The following is a 24,239-nucleotide window of genomic DNA, read 5'->3' as shown; positions in this document are numbered from 1 at the left end:
AAACATCCAACATGACAACTGATTCCTGAATGAATGACTCTTATGAATTGGTTAAATCAATGAATAAATATTTATTTAATATTTATATATAATATATAATTTATATATAAATATAATAGTATATACTATTATAATATTATAATATTTATCAATATTTTGAATTAGATTAAATTTGTTATATTTTAACTATATTTGGTAATATTAATTCATGTTTAAATTATTGTATTGTTTGCTTCTGTCATTTTTATTAGTTTTTAATTAGTATCTATTCAGTTTTAGTCATTTTAGCTCTCAAACGTTTGCTATTTTATTTCAGATAGTTAGTAAGGCAACATTACATTTTTTTTCTCTCCAGTTTTTCATATAATGAAGATTTATAGTTTATTATATTTATTTCAGCTTTTAATGACTGAAATATGTTTTTTTATATTTACTGCAGTTTTAATTAACAATAACAACCTTGAAAAAATTGATTGCATGAGTTTTCTATTATATTTTGGGCCAGTTCTTGGACATTGCTGCTCGCAAGTTTAGTGTAGCATTGTGGCCATACATGTTCGGGATTCAGTGCATCAGCCATTCCAGTTCCAAGCACTTCGGTGGCACTATGATAAGACCCAATCAGACCATTGCATTTTTCACAAAGTGGTAGTCTACAGTAGCACATCCATCTTTGGGTCATTGTTACATACATTGTGGAAAGAATCTGTGATACTTCCTCCGCTCTGTATGGCTGCCACTGTGCGAGTTTCAACTCCCTCATTAAATCCAGGGGTAGGAAATTAAATGCATTCATTGTGAGTGCTAAGAAAGGATGAATGGCCTTGCAGTAGAGTGGCGAGAGACTTCCCTGCTCAACACAAACAGTGTTTGTCTTTGTCTTGATGTTTGGTTGGGGCAGTGCGCCAGGATGATAATGAGGCTAGCGGAGGAGCTAGGCTAAGGCCCAGACCGCCGCGGCGCATTCCAGCCACGTGCCTAAGCAGTGTGGGAATGTCTGATTAATGCAGAAATGGGTTACAACAGCTGGCAAAAGCATGGGGAAGCTAAAAGCTAGTTCGTATGGCGTGGCGTCTTCTCTCAGTATACACAGAAGGTGTTAGTCAAAGTGCTAGTGCTTTTCGAGGAGAGAGGGAAAGAAAGTAATTCATTTAAAATCCTATGAATTACTTTGCCTTGGTTAAAAAGGAGTTAGCTCATCAAGACAATCATCGTGTTTGGCTGTTAATAACAACAAATCATTTTTCAGCTACAGAGAGCTGTTTTTAACAGGAAAACTTTTCAGGAAAATATAGAAAACTCACCTTTTCGTAGCACATACAGTATGGCAGTTGAGATTGCGTTAACTATTGGTGGCACGCGACAACTGACCACGAACAGAATTTTACTCAGTCACAATGGATGCCTGCAGCTATGTGTGTGCATGAAAAATGTGGATGATGAGCTAAACTTTATTTGGGATGCAGTCGTTTTGATTTTGGTTTACTGACATGCAGTATGACTTCATTGCATCTGTTGAATCATATTAAAGTGTCTCACAATATTACACACGCTACACTGTCAAGTAGGGGTGTAACGATTCACTCGTTTTCTCGATGCATCGATTACAAACCCTGTCGATTCATATGCATCGATCTTGAAACATGATTTTTGAATCGTGAATCGCCGATCTTGGACAGTAATTGATTCAAAATGCTAAGAATCGAATGAATCCCGATTTCTATAGCGATTCAATGCTTTCAAAATGTATACACATTAAATTACTACACGCACGAATTAATAGAGATCTAGAAGAGTGTTCGTGAATCGTGCCTCTTATCTGTCCTTCACGCGCTCCACTGTTTGTGAGACTGTCACAGGATTGCGCTCGCGCTCCGTTCGTCTCTGACGCAGCTGACGTGTGATCTATAGGACTCGTGGCCAGTAATGCTAACGTGAAGTAGTTTTACTTTTCTGTAGTTTGTCAATGGCTCTCTGCATCTTACCGACGGAGTTACCGGAGCCATCGACAGCTGTATTTATTGCATGGACGGAGCAGAAATGTAAGTGTCTAAATCATACGCACAGTTCCACTGAATGATAAATGTGTTTAAACAATGCGGAGGAACCGAATATACGAAGGAAACTTTTAAAATTAACCACAGCATTAACAACCACCTTGAAATAAGAGCGCGAGATTTATCTGATAATCAGATGCATGAAAGTAGCGTTTGTTTCATTAGCAAACAGACATCTGGAACGTTTTCTCTCAGAATCATTCGCTGATGGAGAGGAAATGTTAAATAGAGATGAAGACGTTTTCACACTGAAAGAGAAGCGATCTCGCTCTCATAGACGTGCCAGGCTATATCTGCAGCTAAACTGAATAAAAGCAGAATGAACTGATGAAACCCACAAACAATTTATGAATGATGCAGTGCTAATTGACATTTATTACAGTACAGAAACTATAAAGTATATTTTCTACCTTATTCTGTGCAGAAAATTTAAATAATTGCTAATTAAATGTAGCCTAGTATATAAAACAATCATAAAATTGCCATTAGGAAAAAAATATCGATTACAAATGATTGATTATTGTCCAGCAGTGTATTTGATTTATTACAGCCAATTAAAAGTAATTAAAAAAGATGATAATTCCTTGTAAAAAAAAATAAAATAAATAATTATTATTATTATTATCATTAATATTATATATGCTACATACATAAAATGACTGTATTTGACATTTCTGTCACTTCTGAAATTATGGCTACGCCCCTGGTGTGACAAAATATTAGCTTATACATAATACTCTTTAAGCTCTTTTTTAAAAACTTGGCTTACATACATTTTTACGTATGCCATGTTGAATCCTTAAACTATCATTTAACAATGTACAAAAGATTTTTATTATTATATTTTTTTATAACCTATGGTTCTCTAACCATAAATGCTACTGTAATTTGCCCCCTGACTAAGCATTTAAAGAATTTAGTAGAAGCATTTAAATAATCCCGTGAATGCACTTAAAGAATGCAGAATCGAATCGTTATAATCGAATCGAATCGAATTTAATTGTGAATCGAATCTAATTGAATCGTTCTAAATTTGCAAAAATCGTTCTTGAATCGAATCGAAAACCTATGAATCGTAAGCATAAACCTCCATAAATGATATGCTATAATAAAATTAAAGTAAAAGTAAACTTCAATAAAATTAAAATTCTTTGAAAACAGGTCAAATTATCTTACCATTTTGCCTCATAAATATATCATTTATCAAATAAAACACACACACACACACACACACACACACACACACACACACACACACACACACACACACACACACACACACACACATATAATTAATGTATATAAATATTTTTGCTAAGAACATGCAGGTGATGTCCATCTTTTGTAATTTTTTCACCAATATGTATGTATGTATTTATTTATTTATTTATTTTACACTTCAGAAATTTTCTACCAGTATTAAAAGTAGGTCTCAAAGTGTGGCACAAGAACTCAATTTAAAGACGAGGTGGTGAGGGATGTCACAAACCTCATGAGAACATGTCTGGCAAGAAGAATCTAATTGATGAAAAAATAAAACTCAGAAGGCAAGTTGAGGTTAGGATAGGATGCACATTTCAAAGTGGGACACATTTGAAATATCCCTTGGCAAGGTAGTGCTAACCTGGAAGCATTGTTAAACAAATGGCCTCTCTCTGACATTACTGCTCTAGATAAATCTGAGACATTCCCCTGATCCTCTGACAACATCCTATTTGTCTTGTCCCTGCTCTTTTCTCGGTAGTAGAACCCCAGCTAGCTAGCAAGCAGATCCTTACAACCCCTGAAGACACAACATTTTGTGGTACAGATTAAATCTGTACTGTTTTCAGCAGATCCATAGCGTCAGATTTAGTTCTTTGATCTGTATCATTGCTTCTGGGTTTCAGTTTGTGGTTTACTTACATCTTTAGCAAAAAAGGTTTTGGTGTTCCCTAAGCAAAACATGATAATACTGTCTGTTTGATGCTAAAATAGGGAATTATTTTTCTATTCTATTCATATTTCTCTCTTTCCTGTAGCATTAAAAATTGGTTGGTATCTACCAAAATAAAGGTTGGTATCTACAGCTCTAATGTTTGTGTAACTACACATATGTAACAACCAACTGAATGGTATGTTTAAGTACAAATGTGTAGCAGGACATTGGTAACAACACTTTTTGGTAATGAAAGTAACAGGACTAACAGCACTTTTGGGTAAAGAAAATGTTACACTTAAGTGGACAGTTCCTGAGGAGTTACCATGCAAGTACACTGGTATTACAGTGGTGCACCAACTCCAACTCAAGATCCAACTACTCCCACTTTACATATTCCTAAACCTACCCATCTCCACCCCCTGGATCAAATGGTTCCAATTACTCTTATACATAATTGTTGTTATAAAATGTAGTTATAATTCCTGTTACATGAGTACTTAGTGAAGTGAAATAAAGTGTTTTTACTAATGTTCTGTTACACATTTCTACTTAAACAAACCATCCTGATGGTTGTTACATGTGTAGTTGCAGAAAAATTACAGCTGTAGATAGGGCTGTGACGATAACAGTATAACCACGTAAACGCGGTAAATAGATGGCGACCGCAATGTTGAGGTCATCACCATCATCACCGCACTTTTTTTTTTTTTTTACTAGTGAAAGTTATATAAATGCTTGTATCAAGAGCATGCTCACAGAAAACAACAGAGAACAAAGCAGCGTTAGATGAAGTAGATTAGAGCCCTGCACGGGTCTCAAATATAGGCCCTAGCCAGTCTTTTTTTCCCCCCTTCTCCCAAAACAGCTTATATACTACTGTTTCAGCTATTAAAATAGTTCAGTTTTGCATGTAATTAAAAAAAGTGACTATATATATATATAAGTTATATATATATAACTTACTGTATATATATATATATATATATATATATATATATATATATATATATGTTAATTTAGAAAAATGTTTGGAGCATTTTTTTGTTTTAACGCGAATTTGTCTGATATTTGAATACATTTATTAGCCTATTTTTTTTTATCCTAACAGAAAATGCTTTAAAAACAGCTTTAAAATATAGCCTGTATCTCAGGTCTGAGCGCTCATGTACAACGCGCGGTGCGTACAGCCATAAATCTGCAGACACCACTGTTCCGTCCTATGTTTAAGGGGCTGCTGGAAAAAAAAAAAAAATTTTTTTGTTCGTTAAATACATGTTATAGTTTTTTAACGTAACAACCAAGTGGCCAGCAGCAGAGAGTGAGCTGATCATAGCCTATATTTATAGCCTAAAAAAAGGGGGGCGGGAACTTTACGGAAAGCAGTATTATAAAGGGGGAAGAGCTGATCATAGCCTATATTTGATAAATTTAGCCTTCTCAAATCATCACGACTCGCCTAAAATAAAATCTATATATATATATATAAAACAGTTCAAGCATATAACGTATAATGTTTAAACCTTAAACCTAGATAAATGTGTGCTATATCCAATAGTTTGTGCAGGGACACTTTGCAGGATATGGAGCCAGCGTGATCACTTGCATTATTCTCAGTGGATACCATCATTTTTGCTCAAAGAAAAAGTAAACATTCGTAACTGCACAGGGTCTTCTTTTATTTGTGTGCACTCACAATATCAACAAAACGTTGTGCTTTTATAAAATTGTGATTAACCACCAAACCATGTTGATTTGTTGTGCCTTCAACGCGGTAAGAAAAATCCCAAACCGTCACAGCCACCCTAGTTGTAGATACTATGTACTAAACGTGTACTTGCACTGTGGTTACATACTACGTACACATTTAGTTACTATGTAAGTACACAGCTATTAAGGACACTTAAAATAAAGTGGGGCCCCCTACTATTATACTTTTAAATGTTAATTTCTTGAATGATTCAATTTGGAACTTTTTTCCTTTTAAACTAATTGTTTGAGTGAACAACTCAAATACTCGCATTTAGAAGGTCACTTCCTGCATGAACCAATATTTTTGAATGACGATTCACTGAGTCACTCTTAAAGAGTTATTTGATTTGTTTCTGAAATGATTGTGTTTCAAATGAATCAGATGACTGAAATGGATCAGTGACTTACTCATTAAGATACAGGAAAAATCACTGAAAATCCCCAGCAATAATCATAGGATCGTACATAGTATTGTACATAGTATTTAAAACATATATTTCATTAAAATGTTATTTCATTTAAGTAAACAAATTAAGCCCTATCCTTTTGCCACAATATATAATGTCATGCAATCAGCAACAGAACATTCTCAGTTGACAGTAAAATGGTTAAAAGCATATTGAAAAAAACTGAAGAGGTTTGAAGTTAATCAGATTCTTCATCTGTAGGTTTGAAGCTATTGATAGCCTGAATGCGTCAGGATTCATTGGTATGTCCTTAGAGGGCTCAGACAAGCTAATTCTTCAAAATTTTAATGAAGGCTAATAACAGCCCAACTCTCCAAAGGGAACTTGTTCACATTAATAAACAAAACAAGTGGATGAGCCGGCACGCACAAAAGCCTTAATGCTCTCTAGCCAAGGGGCTTTCAACCCTGGCAGTGGCTCAAACCTGATGTTTTCTTTGTGTTGTGTTGCTGTGCCAAATTCTATTGTAATTACTTATTGGAGGCAGTCATGACGAGGCTGAGGCGAGGGGTTTGGGGGAGTGGAGTGGAGGACTTGATTGTAGTTGTTCAGTCATGATGGTAAATCGTTTGTGCTTGGCTTTAAGATGATGTGTACTGATGGAAAGAAAAGCTGGGCGTTCCACGTTTCTCTCAGGATCTTCAGAGAATGTCTCAAATGTCTTTGGCTTTGGAAGGAGAAAAGTAATTGCCTAAATAAGGTCTCAGTTTGTCAGCTTTGGTATCTTTTCCCGCTCCTACAGAAACAGATCCCTGTGCTGAGCTGTTAGCGAATGGCATAAATGAAACCTACTGGAAAAAAAACTCTAGGAAGATTCTCGCCTTCTTTTGTTCTGACTTACATGAGTAACAGGGACCGGATTTGCAAGGAATGTAATGATTTTGCTTCTGATCCAGATTCCACTCAACAATTATGTGATTCAGATTTTTTTAGTATTCTATTAAATGGGTCATATGACGTTGCTAAAAAGAACATTATTTGGTGTATTTAGTGTAATGCAATGTGTTTATGCGGTTTAAGAAAAAAAAACCCAAAATTTTCCATGTACTGTACATTATTGTTGTTCTTCTATGCCCCGCCTTTCTGAAACGCATAATTTTTATAAAGCTCATCAGTCTGAAAAGCGAGGTGTACGCTGATTGGCCAGCTATCCAGTGCATTGTGATTGGCCAAAATGTCTCAAGCGTGTGACGGAAATGTTATGCTCCTTACCATACTGTGATGCCATGTGTCCTGGTGCGATGAGACAAAACCAATAAAACCCATTACAAACAAGGCATTTGTAGCATCCAGTTGGGACATAATTACTGATTGTAATGTCTTATACTGTCTTTTTACGTGTTGTATTGTGTATCGCGCTCTGTAAACACAAAACCATGTCTGCATTTGTGATAGGAGAAACAACAAACAACAAGTGCTACTAACAAAAACTCACGTTTGAATCGTCAGTGGCAAATTCTTTAAACGGACGTACTTACAGGATGTGAGTCAGAAGCGCCAGACTGTCCTTGCAGAGTTGGAATTGCCCCATTTTATAGAAACAGACACTGGCATTGTAGGCTACTCTTCCAGGAAACAATCCTCATCCTATGTAAAATGCGCTGCACACATCTGAATATTTGGGTTGAACTATTCCGGAACAGTGTTGTAAATACAACTTAACCACTGATTTCTAGTTGTTTCCTCTTTTGGAAGGCCAAACAAAGTAATTTATCTTTCACAACAAAACACACAGCAACTCCAAAACATGGCGCCTGTGGCAACAGCGAGAATCAGAATTGAATTATGCTTTCTTTCTTTGCATGAACATTTGGGGGGCATCATGCAAATCTTGTGGGGCATGTGGGGGCATGTTATGAGCCGAGTGGTTGACTTTTAACTTTTATAAAGAATATCTCTTGATTTGAGAATTTAGGCTTTGCAACTTTACAGATCTTCGCTATGCAGAGCTTGTAACAATCCAAAGAGAAAGGAAAAATTTTAATCACATCATATTACCCCTTTAATGAATTTTTTAGTGAGTTGTGTGAGACCTAACTATTTTTGGGTGTTTCACAGTGTTTAATTATAACTTACAGAGACCTTTAGGTCAGTTACAATAAAACTTATACTTAGACATGTCTATTATGCAAGCACAGATGCTTTTGAAATAATAAATACAAGCAACCAATTTGTTGTACTAGCCAGATGTAAAACTATCCCCATTTGTCCATTGTCGTGGCAGGCCCAGGGGTGGCGTAATGAGGCAGTCAGCTACAAGGGTCACCTTGATGTCATAGTTTTGTCAAAGCCATTGCCTGTGTGATTTCTCTCCCCTCTGCCCCGTCTGCTTTGAGTTGGCTCAAGTCAGCAGCATGTGACTGGGATTTGTGGACTGCCCGCTGCTGCCTGCTCTTTCTCACCCCTACACAGTTAATGTGAAGGACCACAGCAGATGTGGTGAGGTGCTCAGGCTGTGGCACATTAAGCTGCTGCCCTGAGGTCACAAATGTGCTGCGTATTAAATGTAATTTGGAATCGAAATTAGTTGCAGGCTGAGAAGTTTAAGAAGTCCCTGATGGATTAGAATAATAGTGTGGAATAGTTACAGAAAGATTAAAGTGTTAGTTGACCCTGTGTTAAAGGCCTAACAGGAAGTTTGTGAACTTTTGTGAACTGTTTTAAATATATTTTTTAAATGGAATGCTTTAGAAATGTATATGGTTTTTCAGTCAGTGGTGATTTTTAAAAAGAAGGGTGATCACTTGTCAGTTTACTTGGGATTAATTGCGATTAATCACATCCAAAATAAAAGTTTGTTCTTACATAATATATGTGCGGTACTGTGTATATTATTATGTGTGTGTATATACACACACGTACATTTATATATTGGTAAAAAATATTTGTTTACACACACACACACACACACACACACACACACACACACACACACACACACACACACACACACACACACACACATACACATATGATTGCTTTGGCGAATGCTGTCTGCCTAAAGAGCCGGTGTTGGGAGCACTGTATATGTGGGTGTGCAGTCTGGCATTTCTCACTCTGCTCAAACAGAAATCAGATCACAGGGGCTCGCATGATGAAACAGGGCCCCAAATAACACACGGCTGCTTAATTAGGCTGCCGGGCCAGGGGGTCCTCGTACGTCTGCCTGTAGCCACATTAACCTCCCCAGAGGATTGAAGAGTCATATTGTAATGCACATTTTAGTGTCAACAAATTGTGGATCAAATGATGTCCAAATGAAATGTTATTGCCCCGGAGGCTTTTAAATATACGACCAGACGCTTTTAATAATTCATGTACGGAGATTTGTCAGGTTAAGCAGGAAGCACGTATCCCAGGCCACTAAAGGTTTTTAATGAGAGGAAGTCAGGGACTTGCATCAAGACTGATAAGTTGTTTTGCTTCTCTGCAGCGGGCTGCACGTTTGATGAGGACTCCGACCCCAGCCTGTGCGAGTTCAGCCAAGGGGAGGAGGATGACTTTGATTGGCAGCTGTTCCGCGCTCATGCCTCGCCACACTCCACCTCTGATCTCTTGCGTGGTAAGTCTGCCCAGCATTGCCCATTCTTATTCTGCCAGGTTATTTCACACTGTGTCGCAAACCGTTTCACACTGTGGACCTGTCCATCTCGCATGGCCTCCTACTGGTTTCATCAGAGTGACAGCTGGAAGGACGGCCCCCATCGCAGCATGCTGTTTATTTATTTTATGTTTGTTTTACTTGTAGTTTTGTAAAATGGGGAAAAGTTTTATTTGGGAAAAGTTTCAAGTGTAAGATGTGTTGATACAAATCTACTGACAACCTTGTCAATATAATAATAATTTAATATCCCATTGTTCTTATTATTATTATTATTATTATTATTATTATGACAATAATAATGCTTTTAATTATAATAATTTATTTTATTAAAAATGAAAAAAGTAACAATCAACAGATCTAATAAAAATATTTATGGTACTACAAAAACGCAGATTTAATGCTTATTTGTGACACAAAATCACAAATTACCTTTTGCTACACTGTAATCTAAAGAAAAATGCTGAGTTTTTATCAAGAAAAAAAAAATATTATATTAAATTTTTTTACTGTTTTTTTAATATCTATAATATTTTATAATTGTTTTAAAATAAATTATAATGCAATTATTATTATCGTTATTACCTGCGCACACTTTGCTAATTAATATAATCTAATTATATATCGATGTTATCAATATTATAAAAATTATTTATTAAATAAATGAGGTATTTCTTATTAAAATTCTTAAAATAAAATTATAAAAGTATAAAAATATTACATATATTTCATATATATATATATATAGGGAAGTCGTGGCCTAGTGGTTAGAAAATCGGACTCACAATCAAAGGGTTGTGAGTTCGAGTCTCGGGCCGGCAGGAATTGTGGGTGGGGGGAGTGCATGTACAGTTCTCTCTCCACCCTCAGTACCACGACTGAGGTGCCCTTGAGCAAGGCATCGAACCCCTAACTGCTCCCCGGGCGCAGCAACATAAATGGCTGCCCACTGCTCCGGGTGTGTGTTCACAGTGTGTGTGTGTTCACTGCTCTGTGTGTGTGCACTTTAGATGGGTTAAATGCAGAGCACAATTTTTTTTTTTTTTAGTAGTAGTAATAATAATGCTTATTATTATTATTATTATTATTATTATTATTATAATCACCCATAACAAATCCATCCATTTTGTATACCTTCTTTCTAACAGCCCACATTACAGCATGTTCTTTATTTTTTTCTTGTTTCATTTGTAGTTTTATACAAATTTGGAGAACGTTTCACACGTAAAATGTGTTGATATCATCAAATCAGGAACTACCGGGAACATGTAGCCATATTCAAATTTTGTCAATGGGTTGGTGCAGGAAATGAATAGAATTCCCCTGGCACGGGTGCAATCACTACATGTGGTCACATGCAAATCAACATTGTCCAGTCAAAACAAGCAGGTGAAATAAGAAAGGTAAGAGTCTGATCTATAAGCACACATCAGCAGGTCTTGTCTCTCAATGTCTTATTTTGTCCGTGTCAACGGATGAAACAGAAGTGATTAGGGGTTTGGCCCCGTCTGAAACGAATCAATCCTGACAATCAATGAGTTCTTTGAAATGTAGCCCATCCCGAACGGGAAGTGTCAGAGAGATGTGCATGGCCTGCTGGGAAGGGTCTTTTATTGAGAGCCATTGTTTAAACTAGATCAAAACAAGCAGAGGGAGGCAAGAAAGTGCAGAACTAGTAATTGGATTAGGCAGACAACGGTGGTAAGTCAGTGAAAGAGACAGATGGATTGCAAGGACATCGATGTGAGGAGAGATAGGATGCCGATGACACAATGAAACAGATAAAAGTTAGGTAAGGTTCTCAGCGATGAAGTAAAACACAGGGGACCTGGATGAGAGAGGCTTGTGAAAAGCATATCTCAGTGGGAATGTAATCCCTAGCACTATAATCTACACCAGTTTGAACGGAAGGTCAAAGACTACCAGAAGAATAAGAATTTACAGAGAGGGCCGGCTGTCCTTAATCTTTATGAGTAGACATCCACAAATGTAGCAGTACATTTGCAATAAAATAATAATTGTGTGTATAATATAATATAATATAATATAATATAATATAATGTAAAATAATATAATATAAATCATATACAATTATATGGAATAATATATAATAACCTTAAGTGTTTAGCAATAAAATATTAACAGATCAAAAAAATTTATAAAAAGAACCTTTGGTACACAAAACTCACAAAGTACCTTTTCTCTTCATCTACTGTAATCTAAAGAAATATAAATATTAGGATTTGATCATAAAATAAAAATATTATCATTTATTTTTTATTAGTAGAAATTAATAAATATAAAATAAATCTTTCTCTCTCTCTTCCTCTCTCTCTCAATCTCTCTATATATAAATTATAATTATCTTTATATTTTTATTATTATTGTTATTATATATAACATTTTATTTATATTAAGTATTGTGATTTCTACATTCAGCATTTCTAAAGGTAATTTGGTCTTGCATAATTTGCTTTTGAACTAAATGATTGTGAAAATGACTAAATTGACAGATCATCATTTTTTTGGTAATTAAATCAAATGCTCTCATTAACCATTACAATAATCTTATGATTAGACATAATTGTAGTGTGAAAGGATAGTTTTATGCTAATGGAAGCTAAGTAGCAGGTTTTGAATAAATCGAATAAATCAGTTTTGAACTGTAAATTTAGCAGTTTTTAAATTGTGAAAATAGTACTAAAGCCATTAAAGCAAAACTATAATCAGCTTGTGTTAAATATATGAATGAGTGATTAGGACTGTTGAGTATGATGGAATCCTCCACAGAAATTCATAATCAGCATTCTAATCATATGCAGACCCAAGACACCTCACCCGCAGTCACAGGCGCTGTGCAGTAATTAATACATTTCCCTCTGGGTTTAATTAAAGCCGACTGTCTGTCGTGTGACATTCACTCTTCTCTGAGGGCAACAGATGAGTCTAGGCATGCAAAGTTTAAGTAGGTGAGAATGATGTCACCCCTTGGAAACACAGCAGGAAGTGTTTGATAGTGTGAACGTAAACAGACATTGACATCGCACGTTCGCCCCGCAGTGGGAGTTTACCATGTATTTTTTAAATGGAGAACCCCACACAGACATTTTAACCGGCAGATTTTGATCGTCTTAACATGGGGTGCTTTGGCTTTGGGAAACTAGGTCAGAAACTGCCATGGTACTGAGTGGCAAAATGGATCCTTTCATGTTGTTTCTGTCTCGATATGCAAACATTGAGCTCTCCTAAACAAGGCCCAGTTATATTTTCTCGGCAGAGATCTTGTCGCCGTCGCCCATGTTAATTCAGAGCATGTCGCTGAGCTAACTTTTGCTTAGAAGATAAGACTGTTTACAAGAGGACGGGTGTAAGTCTGGTCCCGGTGTGTGGATAAAGCGGTAAAGTTTTGCAGTGATAACCTGTATCTCACTGTTAGGAGACAAATCCTAATAGTGTTATATCTGAGGAAGAGGTTTAGGAAGGGGGAACATGAATGGGTACAGGGAAGAAAATTACATTTTCACATTTACATTACTGCGACATGGGAGAGACACTTAAATATGTAAAAATATTTAAATGAATAGCAAATGTATAAAAAAGATACAATACATTTTAATATTTATTTAATTATAATAAAAGTACAATCATATTATTACATTTTTTGCCAAACCCATATACTATTATCCCAAGAAGAGAGATAAAATAATATTGTTTATAATTATTTTAACAACAACAAAAAAAAGAGCATCAGTGTGAATGCTGTATTTCTAGCAATCTCAGGATGTACTGTAATGTGCATACATAGTTATTTCTTATCTTTTTCTTATTTATTTTTATTACTCAAATTATTCTTATTATATTTTTTCTAGTGCTCAAATAAACCACTTATACAATGTCTAAGATTATGTCTGTTGTTTTTTAATTGAAAAACTATGCAGTGGTATGTTTAATGACTAAATCTTTTTTTTAATACCAAGAATTTTTTCATAGTATCTTCTACAAATTTGAAATAGAAACTCATGAGACATGTGACTTTCAACCCATCAGTTATCTGGATTGCCCCCAGACTGATTTCATGTGTGTGTATACATATATATATATATATATATATATATATATTACAATTTTTCAAGGCACTTCATTGTCTATACATTTTTATTTTTAATTTGACTGTGCAATATGTTAAATAGGTAAAAATAGTTGTCTTAGTAGTAGTAATAATTGCAGTTATTCTTATTTTATAGTCATATTGACAAACATTCACAAACTAAAATCTTAATTGCTTAAAATAAAAGGTTCTGCCAAATGCATGTTTCCATTGTGGAGTCCTGGAATAATGGAAACCCAAGATAATGTATGATGGTACATTTTCCACTTAGGGAAAAGATCTCAGATTACTTACTGCTTTCAGGGACTTTATCGGTATGTCTTTGATTTGATTTAAATTTGAGTTTAGAATTTCATTCTTACAGTCTGACTTAAACCACATATTGGCACTGTTTTATTTATGCACCAAAGTCAATTTTTACTCTCATTTGGCGAGTATTCATTTTAGAGAGGGAAAGCAGAGAAGAGGCATGTACACTTGAGGTCAAGGGGTTAGCATTCATTTGCAAGGAGATTATTACATTTTTTATCATTAGTTGGAAGTCCGTCACACTGCAGTCTAATGTCTTTGTCCATGTGAAATGGTTGGTGAAACAGACAGACCTCTCGGTCAATGTGGTAGGGAGAGAAACCTGCAGCACTTCAGATAACCTAATTGGTCCTTTCTCATCTTAAGCCAGACCTCTGGGTTCGACAGAGATCTACTGTAATCTCCTCACTGGAAGCAGGTTCCCACAGATATTAGCGCTAAAGCCAGGCAATTCTCTGGGCATGTTGTATCTTATTACGTCCTCCTTAGTCAAAGAGGCACCAAGGCACATGGTGCTGATCAGAGACCTGTAGGTCTTTATTACCAGCTGCCCTTCACCTCTCTCAAACAGCAGGCTCATGTCCCATCTGCACATTATCCACACTCTGATGCCCAGACCTTATTCATCACTGATATGAGAGACCACAGGGGCCCCTGACAGGGGAAGTTGGTGGGGAGACACATCTGGTGGAGTTGTAGGGTCATTATCAGACCTGGCTGGCTTCCCTCACTGATCTAATAAAGTTTCCTGAAGCCCAGATCTGCCTGCCTCCATCCGCTGTCTCTCAATCACTGACTTCTGCTCTGGGACTCTCAAAACCGACTATCCACACATACAGTATGGATGGAATGGAGTTTGCTGTGTGCTGCAATTAATTTGAATCAGGCTGCGTGTTTATGTTTGGACTTGTTTATGACCAGGTCTGTTTTGGAATGATGTCTCACTCGCTTGGTGAAAACAAGAAGCTAGAGCGCTGGTTATTTCTGTTCTTTACTTCTTTATAAATAGGGTGGTCACATAAATAAACAACCCCGAAGGTGCATAGGCACCTATTGTATCCGTTAGGATTCTTATTATTATTCTGCTTCTTCTTCTGCCGCAAGTCTATGGCAGCCCATAGAACCGCTTGCAGGAAAGTTGTGCAATTTGGCTCACTGATAGAGGACAATATCAACATTAACCACAGCATGTTTAGAGACTCTGACTCCAACTCTCTAGCACTACCACTTGTCCAAAGATTACAAGTTTCTATGCTAATAACTTTTGAACCGTAAGCCACAAAAGTACAATATTTTTTCCTCTGAATCCTTGGCTATGCCAAGTCGAATGAACACCAAAATTAAAAAATCGCAAGGTTTAGTTTTTTTGCTATATTTTATTGTTCGTAAAAAATACTTTTTCGAACTTGTCCTAGACGGTTAGTCCTATTTTCACGAAAATTGGCTCAGATCATCTTCAGACCATGCTGGCAAAAAGTTGTGGAATTCAGGTTGATTCATCCAACTGTTCTCGAATGACAGTTGAACAAATTTGACGAAAAGCACGCAAGAATGCATGTGAGGCTATATCTTGGCAACGGTTTGGCATATTGAAACCAAACTTGGTGTGTGTTATAATAACCATGACCTGAGACTACCTGCAGTGTTTTGATGCAGTGCCACCTAGTGGTCAGAAGATATGAAAAATGCATATTTTTGCTTATAACTTCTGAATGGTTTGGCCAAAAATCACACAACTGGTCTCTTTAGATTCAGCGAGACATGTCGAGTCGAATGATATGATATGATCGAATGAAATTTTCCCGTGTCAGCCATTTTAGGTGTTGGCCATTTTGAATTATGTTTTAAAATGCTGTATTTTTTGAATGCATTATCGTATCATTACGAAAATAATTACAAAAATCTTCGGCTCCATGCCCTGAAGGTACTCAAAAAGTTTGTTTGCAGCGCCACCTTGTGGTCAAGAGTTATAATTAAATATCACAAAATTGCTAATAACTTTTAATAAATAAGACTATTGAAATGAATCTGGTCTCCCTATATTCTGTGGGTAATGCCGAGAGCATCGAAAATTGGCCATACTTCCTGTCCGCCATTTTGATTAATGTTGAAAACCTACTTTTTCGAACTCCTCCTAGACCGTTAGTCCGATTTTCACCAAATTTGACGTGAATCATCTTCAGACTATGCTGGCAAAAAGTTGTGGATTTTGTGTCGATATACGAAACGGTTCTCATTTAGCGCATCAACGAATTTGCTGGAAGGGTGCCAAAATGCATTTGAGGCTGTATCTCTGCAACGCTTTGACATATTTGCACCAAACTTTGTGTGTCATCGCCACCTCACACTGACCATGCCACATAAATTTGGTAACAGCGCCACCTATTGGAATAATAAACCATTCATTAACCATGAATAATTACACATAAAAATACTAATAACTTTTTAATTTTTAATTTGATTTGATTACAGCGCCACCTGCTGGTCAAAAGTGATAGGCCTTTTAATCTTATTACTAGTGGTTTTCTTTATGATTTTTCAGCCATTTCAATTACAATCATCCTAGGAGGTTTAATTGCTAATTGTTGCACTTCATGTAATGCTACATGGCATGCTTAACTCCTCAACTTTCCGCTGGAGTGCTTGGTAATTGTAATTGCGTAATTGTAAAATCGTAATTGCTGCTTGCAGCTATATTTATGTCTTATTGTTATAGATCAAAGGCAACTAGACAAGAATGATGTCATATTTTGAGTTTTTTCCTTTCCATTTCATTTATCTTTTATATTTATTTAGTTTTCGTGAACATTGTGACAATAAATACAATATAATGCAGATATTTCTTTTTTTCTTTTCTTTCTTTATTTAAACCAGTAAAATATTTTATCATACTTATGTAAGGGATAATGTAAAGCCCCTTTCACACTGCACGATGGTCCAGGAAAATTGCCGGAACATTGTCGGATCACCTTCTGTGTGAAAGCAAACACGTCCTGGGATTGATTCTGGGATCTGTCCAATGTTGGGGACCTAGTAACATTGCCGGGTTCAGTCCCATAACAAGCTCTGTGTGAACAAAAGCCAGAACAAATGCCGTGTCATAGTGTTGACGCACATTATCGTGCGACTCTTTTGCCAGGAGTTTTGAAAGCAGATCAACGTTTGCGACGAAAAAGTATGTGCAAACTGTAATGAAGCAGAGATCAAGTAGTTCCTCACTGTCCACACTAAAGCTGAGATCGTTCGCCAGCTTAAGAGAAAGTTAACGTGCCTAGCATTTTCGACTCATACATTACACGTCACATCCTGATGTCACGTGTCATTATGGGACCTTTACGGGTTGTGTGAACGCACGCATGCACATATTCCAGGAAATCAGTGGCTGTGTGAAAGGGGCAAAATCTAGCGACCCGGGAACAATTGCCGGGACACATTACTCATGTATTTTCCAGAATCGCAGTGTGAAAGGGGCTTAAGTGTCAGTAATTGCAAAATAAACTAGTAGTAGCATACATTTTTCACAAAATTTAAAGGAATAGTTCGCCTAAAAATGATATTCAAGCCATGATTTACTCACCCTCAAGCCATTCGAGATGCATATGTCGATCTTTTTTCAGACGAACACATTTTCAGTTATTTTAGAAAATGTTTTAGATCTTTCAGTGGTTATAATGTGTAGCTATGGGGCTCACCTCTTTGAAGTTCCGAAATGTGAATGCATCCTTCTCAAAAGTAATCCATCCGGCTCCAGGGGGGTAAACGAAGGCCTCTTGATGGTAATCCGTGCGGTTTTGTCGTAAAAATATACATATTTTAAACTTTATAAACGAAAATATCTGGCTTCCGGCCACGGTCGACGCGCGTTCACGGGAGAAGGATGTCGGCGTATGACGTATGGCGTATCGTAGGAAGCGTCGTGACGTAGAACGAACGCGCCAGTGCAGCCAGAGAGCAGAGCAAAACAAAACTACACTTGGGATTTCCGTGAAGAGTTATATAAAAGAGTATTTAAAAGAAAATGTCGGAGGATTTTGATATTAGAGAAGAGGATATTCAGTTTTTGGCTCAGCCCTATCTGTTTGAACCGGAGTACAGTGATTAAGAACTCAGGCATATGGAGGCGGCTGCATCAGCAGTGGCACAACTAACAGCCTCAAATAGACAGAGAGTCCGGGAGACATGGTGGTGCTCATGCAGGAGATGTGAGGCCATGCCAACAGAGGTCGAGAGTGTTTGCTGCCATGAATGGAAAACTGGAATGCCAACTTTGGAAGCCATTGATGCCGCTATTGAGATGACTGAGTCCAATTGTGTTACAGAAGATGATGGCTTTCCGCCTTTGTTGAGCCAAAGTGTTCTTGAAGTTATCTTCCGTTTACCTCGCATAAACTGGAGACGTCGTCCAAGGCCTGAAGGAACCGGGGGCAGACTAACGGTGGAGTAAGTTTCGTTTTGTGCAAGTAATATGTTATTACAGGTGCGGCTGATCTATGTTATTCACAAATTGCATTTATTTTACAGTCAATTTCGTCTGGTAGCATACCGAGTTGTGCTTGAATGGATGCTGAAAGGAGAAAAACTAGGAAGAGGAAACCGTAAAGTTCTTCCCTCCTGTGTTGTTCAAGCCATAAGGGAAAAATACCCATCCCAGTCTGGATCCTATGTGGGTTTCAGAGAAGCAGATGATGCCTTTGCCATGATGTAGTGTACAAGTCTGCTACCTACTACATTATTTTTTTTGAATAAATACATATATTTCATATACTTTGTTTCCTGTGATGTTTAATTCAACAACTACATTGATTCAACCATGTTTATTTTGTGTTTAACTGGTAAACAAAATTTGTTTCAATTTTTGTAAATACAAATTTTTAAAAAATTTCTGTGTGGCTTTTGAAGTTCAGAAATAAATAATATTACACATACTTTTTTAAAAAAAGAAATGTTACTGATTTTAATTTCTAAACTGTTGCTATTATCACATCAATGCTTTTTCTTCAAGACAACAGTAATGTAACATGACATATAATAAAAAAAACAAGGAAATGTTAGATAAAAATAACTTTAAACTAAAAAAAGATAATAAACAGTGCCCAATAATACTTTTATTAAATTCCCACTAAGGCACAAGAGTCTATGTAAAGCATTGTGTAAAGCCTTTACTTAGAAAATCTTGACTGGTGCTTTGAAATGGCATCTTCTTTGGCAGGTTTTGGCTTTCGTGCAATGTTTGCTGGTAATGTGGGAACAGTGAGTTGAGATGACTCGTCTGGAACAACAATGTTTGGGTTTCTACGGTACTCCAGAACTACATTAACCAGTTCATCTCTAAATGTTTGTGTGGTTGGTTCAAACAGTTTCTTAGCTACCCACTCCTTGGAGTGCTTGGGAAACACAACATTGTAGCGTTGTACTCCTAGAAAGAAACAAGACATACATGTTACTGTACTATATATTATTAGACTAATGTTAAACTACTGACCCATAAAAAAAGCACTTTGCATTAAATTTCATAATTTGGAATTCACTATTGTTTTAAACTTTTGTTGTTGTAATGTTCTTTACTTACCAGAGGTGGTTGTGGCCTGTTTGCGATGTACATTTTCATTATGATCCATAATTGCAAGCTGTGTGCGTGCAAACATGGAAGAGTAATGAAAGTGCAAGTTCTTCGGACAGTACTTAAGTAGCATGGAGTGGAAAACTTCAAGCTTGCCTGTAAAATAAGGAAACATAATTAGTCTGGTGTTCTAAATAATCACTTTCCATATATACACACAATGTGATTTTGGTGTAACATACCTGTATGCTTAAACAGGGACATTTGCTGCAGGTCCTTCAAAATACCTTTGTCCATAACTATTTTCTCCAGCGTATGGTATGCACGAGACTCTTTCATAATCCACCTCTTCCGTCTCTGTGGGTCAGGATTGAGGGCAGGATGGAGACATCTCTGTTCTAGGCCATCTTCGGTCCAACTATGTTCCCCAGAGATGTGATGAAGTATTGACTTCCATTTCCAGATTAAGTCCTACAAAACATAAGTTAAACAATTCATTATTTAATTTTAATTAAATCTACATCATCTTTGTAATGTTATATGGTGTACAAATTAAAACTTACTTCAGGGTCACCTCCACAACTAGAGCAGCAATACCACAAATGGTTGCAGATGCACTTGATCCAGGGCTGGAGATCTCTGTTGTCTTTGTATCTTGACAAGGACAGTAATTTCTTTAGCAACCCTGAGAAAACATTATTGATACGGTAATTACACAAAATATAATTGAATGTATATATACAAAGTACTTTTTTAATTACTAAAAGTAATCCTTGAGTAAAGGTTCACATTCAAACTAATTTTGAAAATTAAAAACAGTGTAGTTCATTTACAGATTTAAATTTTATCTGACACAATTTCTTACCCTTCACCACATGCCAAATGTCAAACTCACGGTGAATTAATGGATAATCCTCCCGCATGATCTTTCTTATGGATGGTGATCTGTCAGTGGTCAACACATCTACTTTGATGCCTTTCTCCAAAATTTGATTTAGGCCTCTTTTAAACCCAATGGGCTCCATGGCCGCTGAGCTAGATGCTTCTGTCACCTAAAAAAATTTAAGACACAACAAATATATTCTTTATATTAAGTATAAACAGGTTTTGTCTTTCTTTATAGTGTTTTCATTTAGGGTGTAATAAGTATAATATTCTGTATGTTTGTACATTACTTTACAAAGTATATTACCATTTGTGGTGTTTACTAATTAAAACTTTGCATAATTTTATACTGTATATATCAACATGTACACTCACCTGCACCAACTCAAAGTGTACAATTTTATCCGTTGTGTCATCCATAAGGCTGTATGTGTTATATTTTGCTGAAAAACCAGGGCTGTAGCAGGTAGGACATAAGATGAAACAATAAACTTTTTGTTTTTCATATTTCTTTTAATTATTGTAAGAAAGGTGTCTCATTTACCTGTCTGATCTCCCATCCCCAGATAAATGCACCTCATTCTGTAATGCATTTTGAAGCTGTAAATCGTTCAGAATCCCAGCTTGTTTTTCTTTGTAAGTAGCATCAACTGCAGGAATGAGGTATGAAGACTGCATTGAATAGAAAGCGGTTTTCTTTGGCACCTGTAAGTTCAGCAGTGCAGCCCAATCAGCAATGTTGACATAAGTTGCACCACTGAATAGGACACTTGCAGAAACCAGAAGATTGTTTAAAGGCATTCCCCGAACATCTTCACATAAACTCCAACGGCCCTGATGTTTGTTCTCGCATTCCCACAGCACTTCGATACGGCTCCCATTGGATTTTTTCTCGGTTCCAGTAATTAGTGCTCCACAATCCTGACATCTTCTAAACATCTTCATCACATTTGATTCGTTTACGATCCATTTTCTTTCCTTCCACTTCTCATTTTCTCTATCGTCCTCTGTAGTTGTAGTTGTAGTTGACGTTGATGATGTTGAGCTGGCAGGAACAAAACTTGAGTCCTTGTCTGATGGACATTGCATTGAAAGCATGCTGATATCGAGATCACAATCTTCAGATTGTAGTTCAGTCTGTGATGTCTGATCCTATGTGACAGACAGTAAATTGTAATCACAATTTTTAATTATAAAAATAGTGTGTAAAATCACACATTATTATAATCTACACATAGATACATTTTTCTAGTAATAATTAGAATTTTTTTTAGATATTTAGATATCACAACTGACATAACTATCATAACTTGAAAAAAATGTTTGCATGATAAAACACTTACTAAGTACTTACCGACTGATATAAACTTATGGGGGGTAAGGCTATGTATGTCCCAGATGTTGATGGACCTGTCCTTCTGTCAAATGATTCTGGACTTATAAGCGTGAACTTGATTCCAGCCATAATTCCTTGATTCTCTTCTTTGCTTCTATGTTTAACTGGAGTTGACTGTGGAACACCCTCTAGTGCTGATATATCCAGGACAACTTTCTCCTGATCTTTTTCAGGTGATGTGCAAAGCAGATTTGGCTGAGCCTGTACAGCAGGATCCCTTGGTGTTTCCTAAAACAATTCATAATGCAATAGTACATGTTTACATACATGTAGAGGTTAAAGTGAAAGTAATTTAACTAAAAGTAATTATGTAAACCACTGTTTGACAACATAATCCAAACAACACGACAACTGGGCAAAACATTGCGTGACAAAACGCATATGAGTACTTACTGACTGATAGAAACGTATTGGGGGGAAGGCAATGTATGTCCCAGATGTTGATGGACCTGTCCTTCTTGGAATTGATTCTGGACTTTTAAGCATCAATTTGAGTCCTGCCACAACTCCTTCATTCTCTTCTTTGCTGCTATGTTTGACTGGAGTTGACTGTGGAACACCTTCAAAAAATGCTGATGCACCCAGGACAACTGTCTCCTGATCCTTTTGTGTAACTGTGTAACAGAGACTTGACTGAGTAGAAACATCAGGATCCCCCTGTGCTTCCTACAACAATAGATTGTACATGATTACATTTTAAAAGAAAAATTAAATATTTATACAACAGAAAAGTGTGTCCATGATATTTTAACGTCATGTCTTATCTTAAAACGTTAACTAGAACTTAATTAGTATTCGGTAAAATTAGGAAATAAAATGTTTAATGTCCCTTAACTTACTTATTATGATGTAATGTACAGACAGACGATTGTAATCGTGAAATAAGTCCCTAATGTGTGATACAAGACTGTATGGACTTATATAACAACCTGCTGCATATACATTATCCCTTACATGTAGCATCACAATCAATACACAAAATAATACACACTACAGTACAGAGTACTCAATACATACCGGATTTTGCGGGAAAAGCAGCACAGGTACAGGCACGGCTGACGATTTCAGAAGTGGTTTTGTTTTTCCAATCTTTGCCTCGTAATCGTCTGGACTGAAATGTTCACTGCACATCCGATATTGCAAGAGTTTTTCCTTTGGTGTATTTATATCCCAACCAATAGCGAGCAGCCATAACTGCAATCGCTCAGAATCATGTACTGGGAATCGGTGAAATGCTACTGGTGCATCTTCCTTTGATGCCCGCGCGCATAACCTTACAGTTTTACATATGTTTAAGCATCCAGGGTAGATGCAGGCCCGAACCATTTTAAGCCTAATAAAAAACTTAAGTATAGCTAAATCAAATAACTCTTCACGGAAATCCCGAGTGGAGTTTTGTTTTGCTCTGCTCTCTGGCTGCGCTGGCGCGTTCGTTCTACGTCACGACACTTCCTACGATACGCCATACGTCATACGCCGACATCCTTCTCCCATGAACGCGCGTCGACCGTGGACGGAAGCCAGATATTTTCGTTTATAAAGTTTAAAATATGTATATTTTTACGACAAAACCGCACGGATTACCATCAAGAGGCCTTCGTTTACCCCCCTGGAGCCGGATGGATTACTTTTGAGAAGGATGCATGCACATTTCGGAACTTCAAAGAGGTGAGCCCCATAGCTACACATTATAACCACTGAAAGATCTAAAACATTTTCTAAAATAACTGAAAATGTGTTCGTCTGAAAAAAGATTGACATATGCATCTCGAATGGCTTGAGGGTGAGTAAATCATGGCTTGAATATCATTTTTAGGCGAACTATTCCTTTAAGAAGTACACAACCTTTCAAAAGTTTGAGTGGTTAAGGCGTTTTAAACATTTTTGAAAGTGTCTTTTGCTCATCAAGGCTGCACTGATTTGATAAAAATACAGTAAAACAGTAATATTGTGAATTTTTTATGTATTTGAAAGTATATTTGATGGCAAAGCTGCGTTTTCAGCATCCATTTCTTCAGTGTCACATGATTCCTCAGAAATCATTCTAATGCTGATTTGGTGCTCAAGAAACATTTCTTGTTATTATCAAGGTTGAAAACAGCTTTTTAATATTTTTCTTGGAACTGTGTTCATTATTTTAATTCCAGGATTCTTTAATGAATAGAATGTTCAACAGAACAACATTT

At 36.5% G+C, this 24,239-nt stretch overlaps 1 protein-coding gene across 12 annotated transcripts in view; it reads left to right on the top strand.

Annotated features, from left to right (window-relative positions):
- Window positions 1-24,239, top strand: part of LOC132158674 (receptor-type tyrosine-protein phosphatase U) — a 228,802-nt gene that overhangs the window by 74,705 nt on the left and 129,858 nt on the right. For all 12 annotated transcript variants that reach the window (XM_059568197.1, XM_059568194.1, XM_059568187.1 and 9 more), the window contains exon 2: window positions 9,628-9,756. In XM_059568197.1, coding sequence (XP_059424180.1) covers window positions 9,628-9,756 — 129 coding nt within the window. The remainder of the gene's footprint in view (window positions 1-9,627; window positions 9,757-24,239) is intronic.

Source organism: Carassius carassius, chromosome 15 (assembly GCF_963082965.1).
Source record: "Carassius carassius chromosome 15, fCarCar2.1, whole genome shotgun sequence".
Classification (NCBI taxonomy): Eukaryota; Metazoa; Chordata; class Actinopteri; order Cypriniformes; family Cyprinidae; genus Carassius; species Carassius carassius.
The sequence above is the reverse complement of the archived record's forward strand: the minus strand, read 5'-3'. Positions and strand labels throughout refer to the sequence as shown.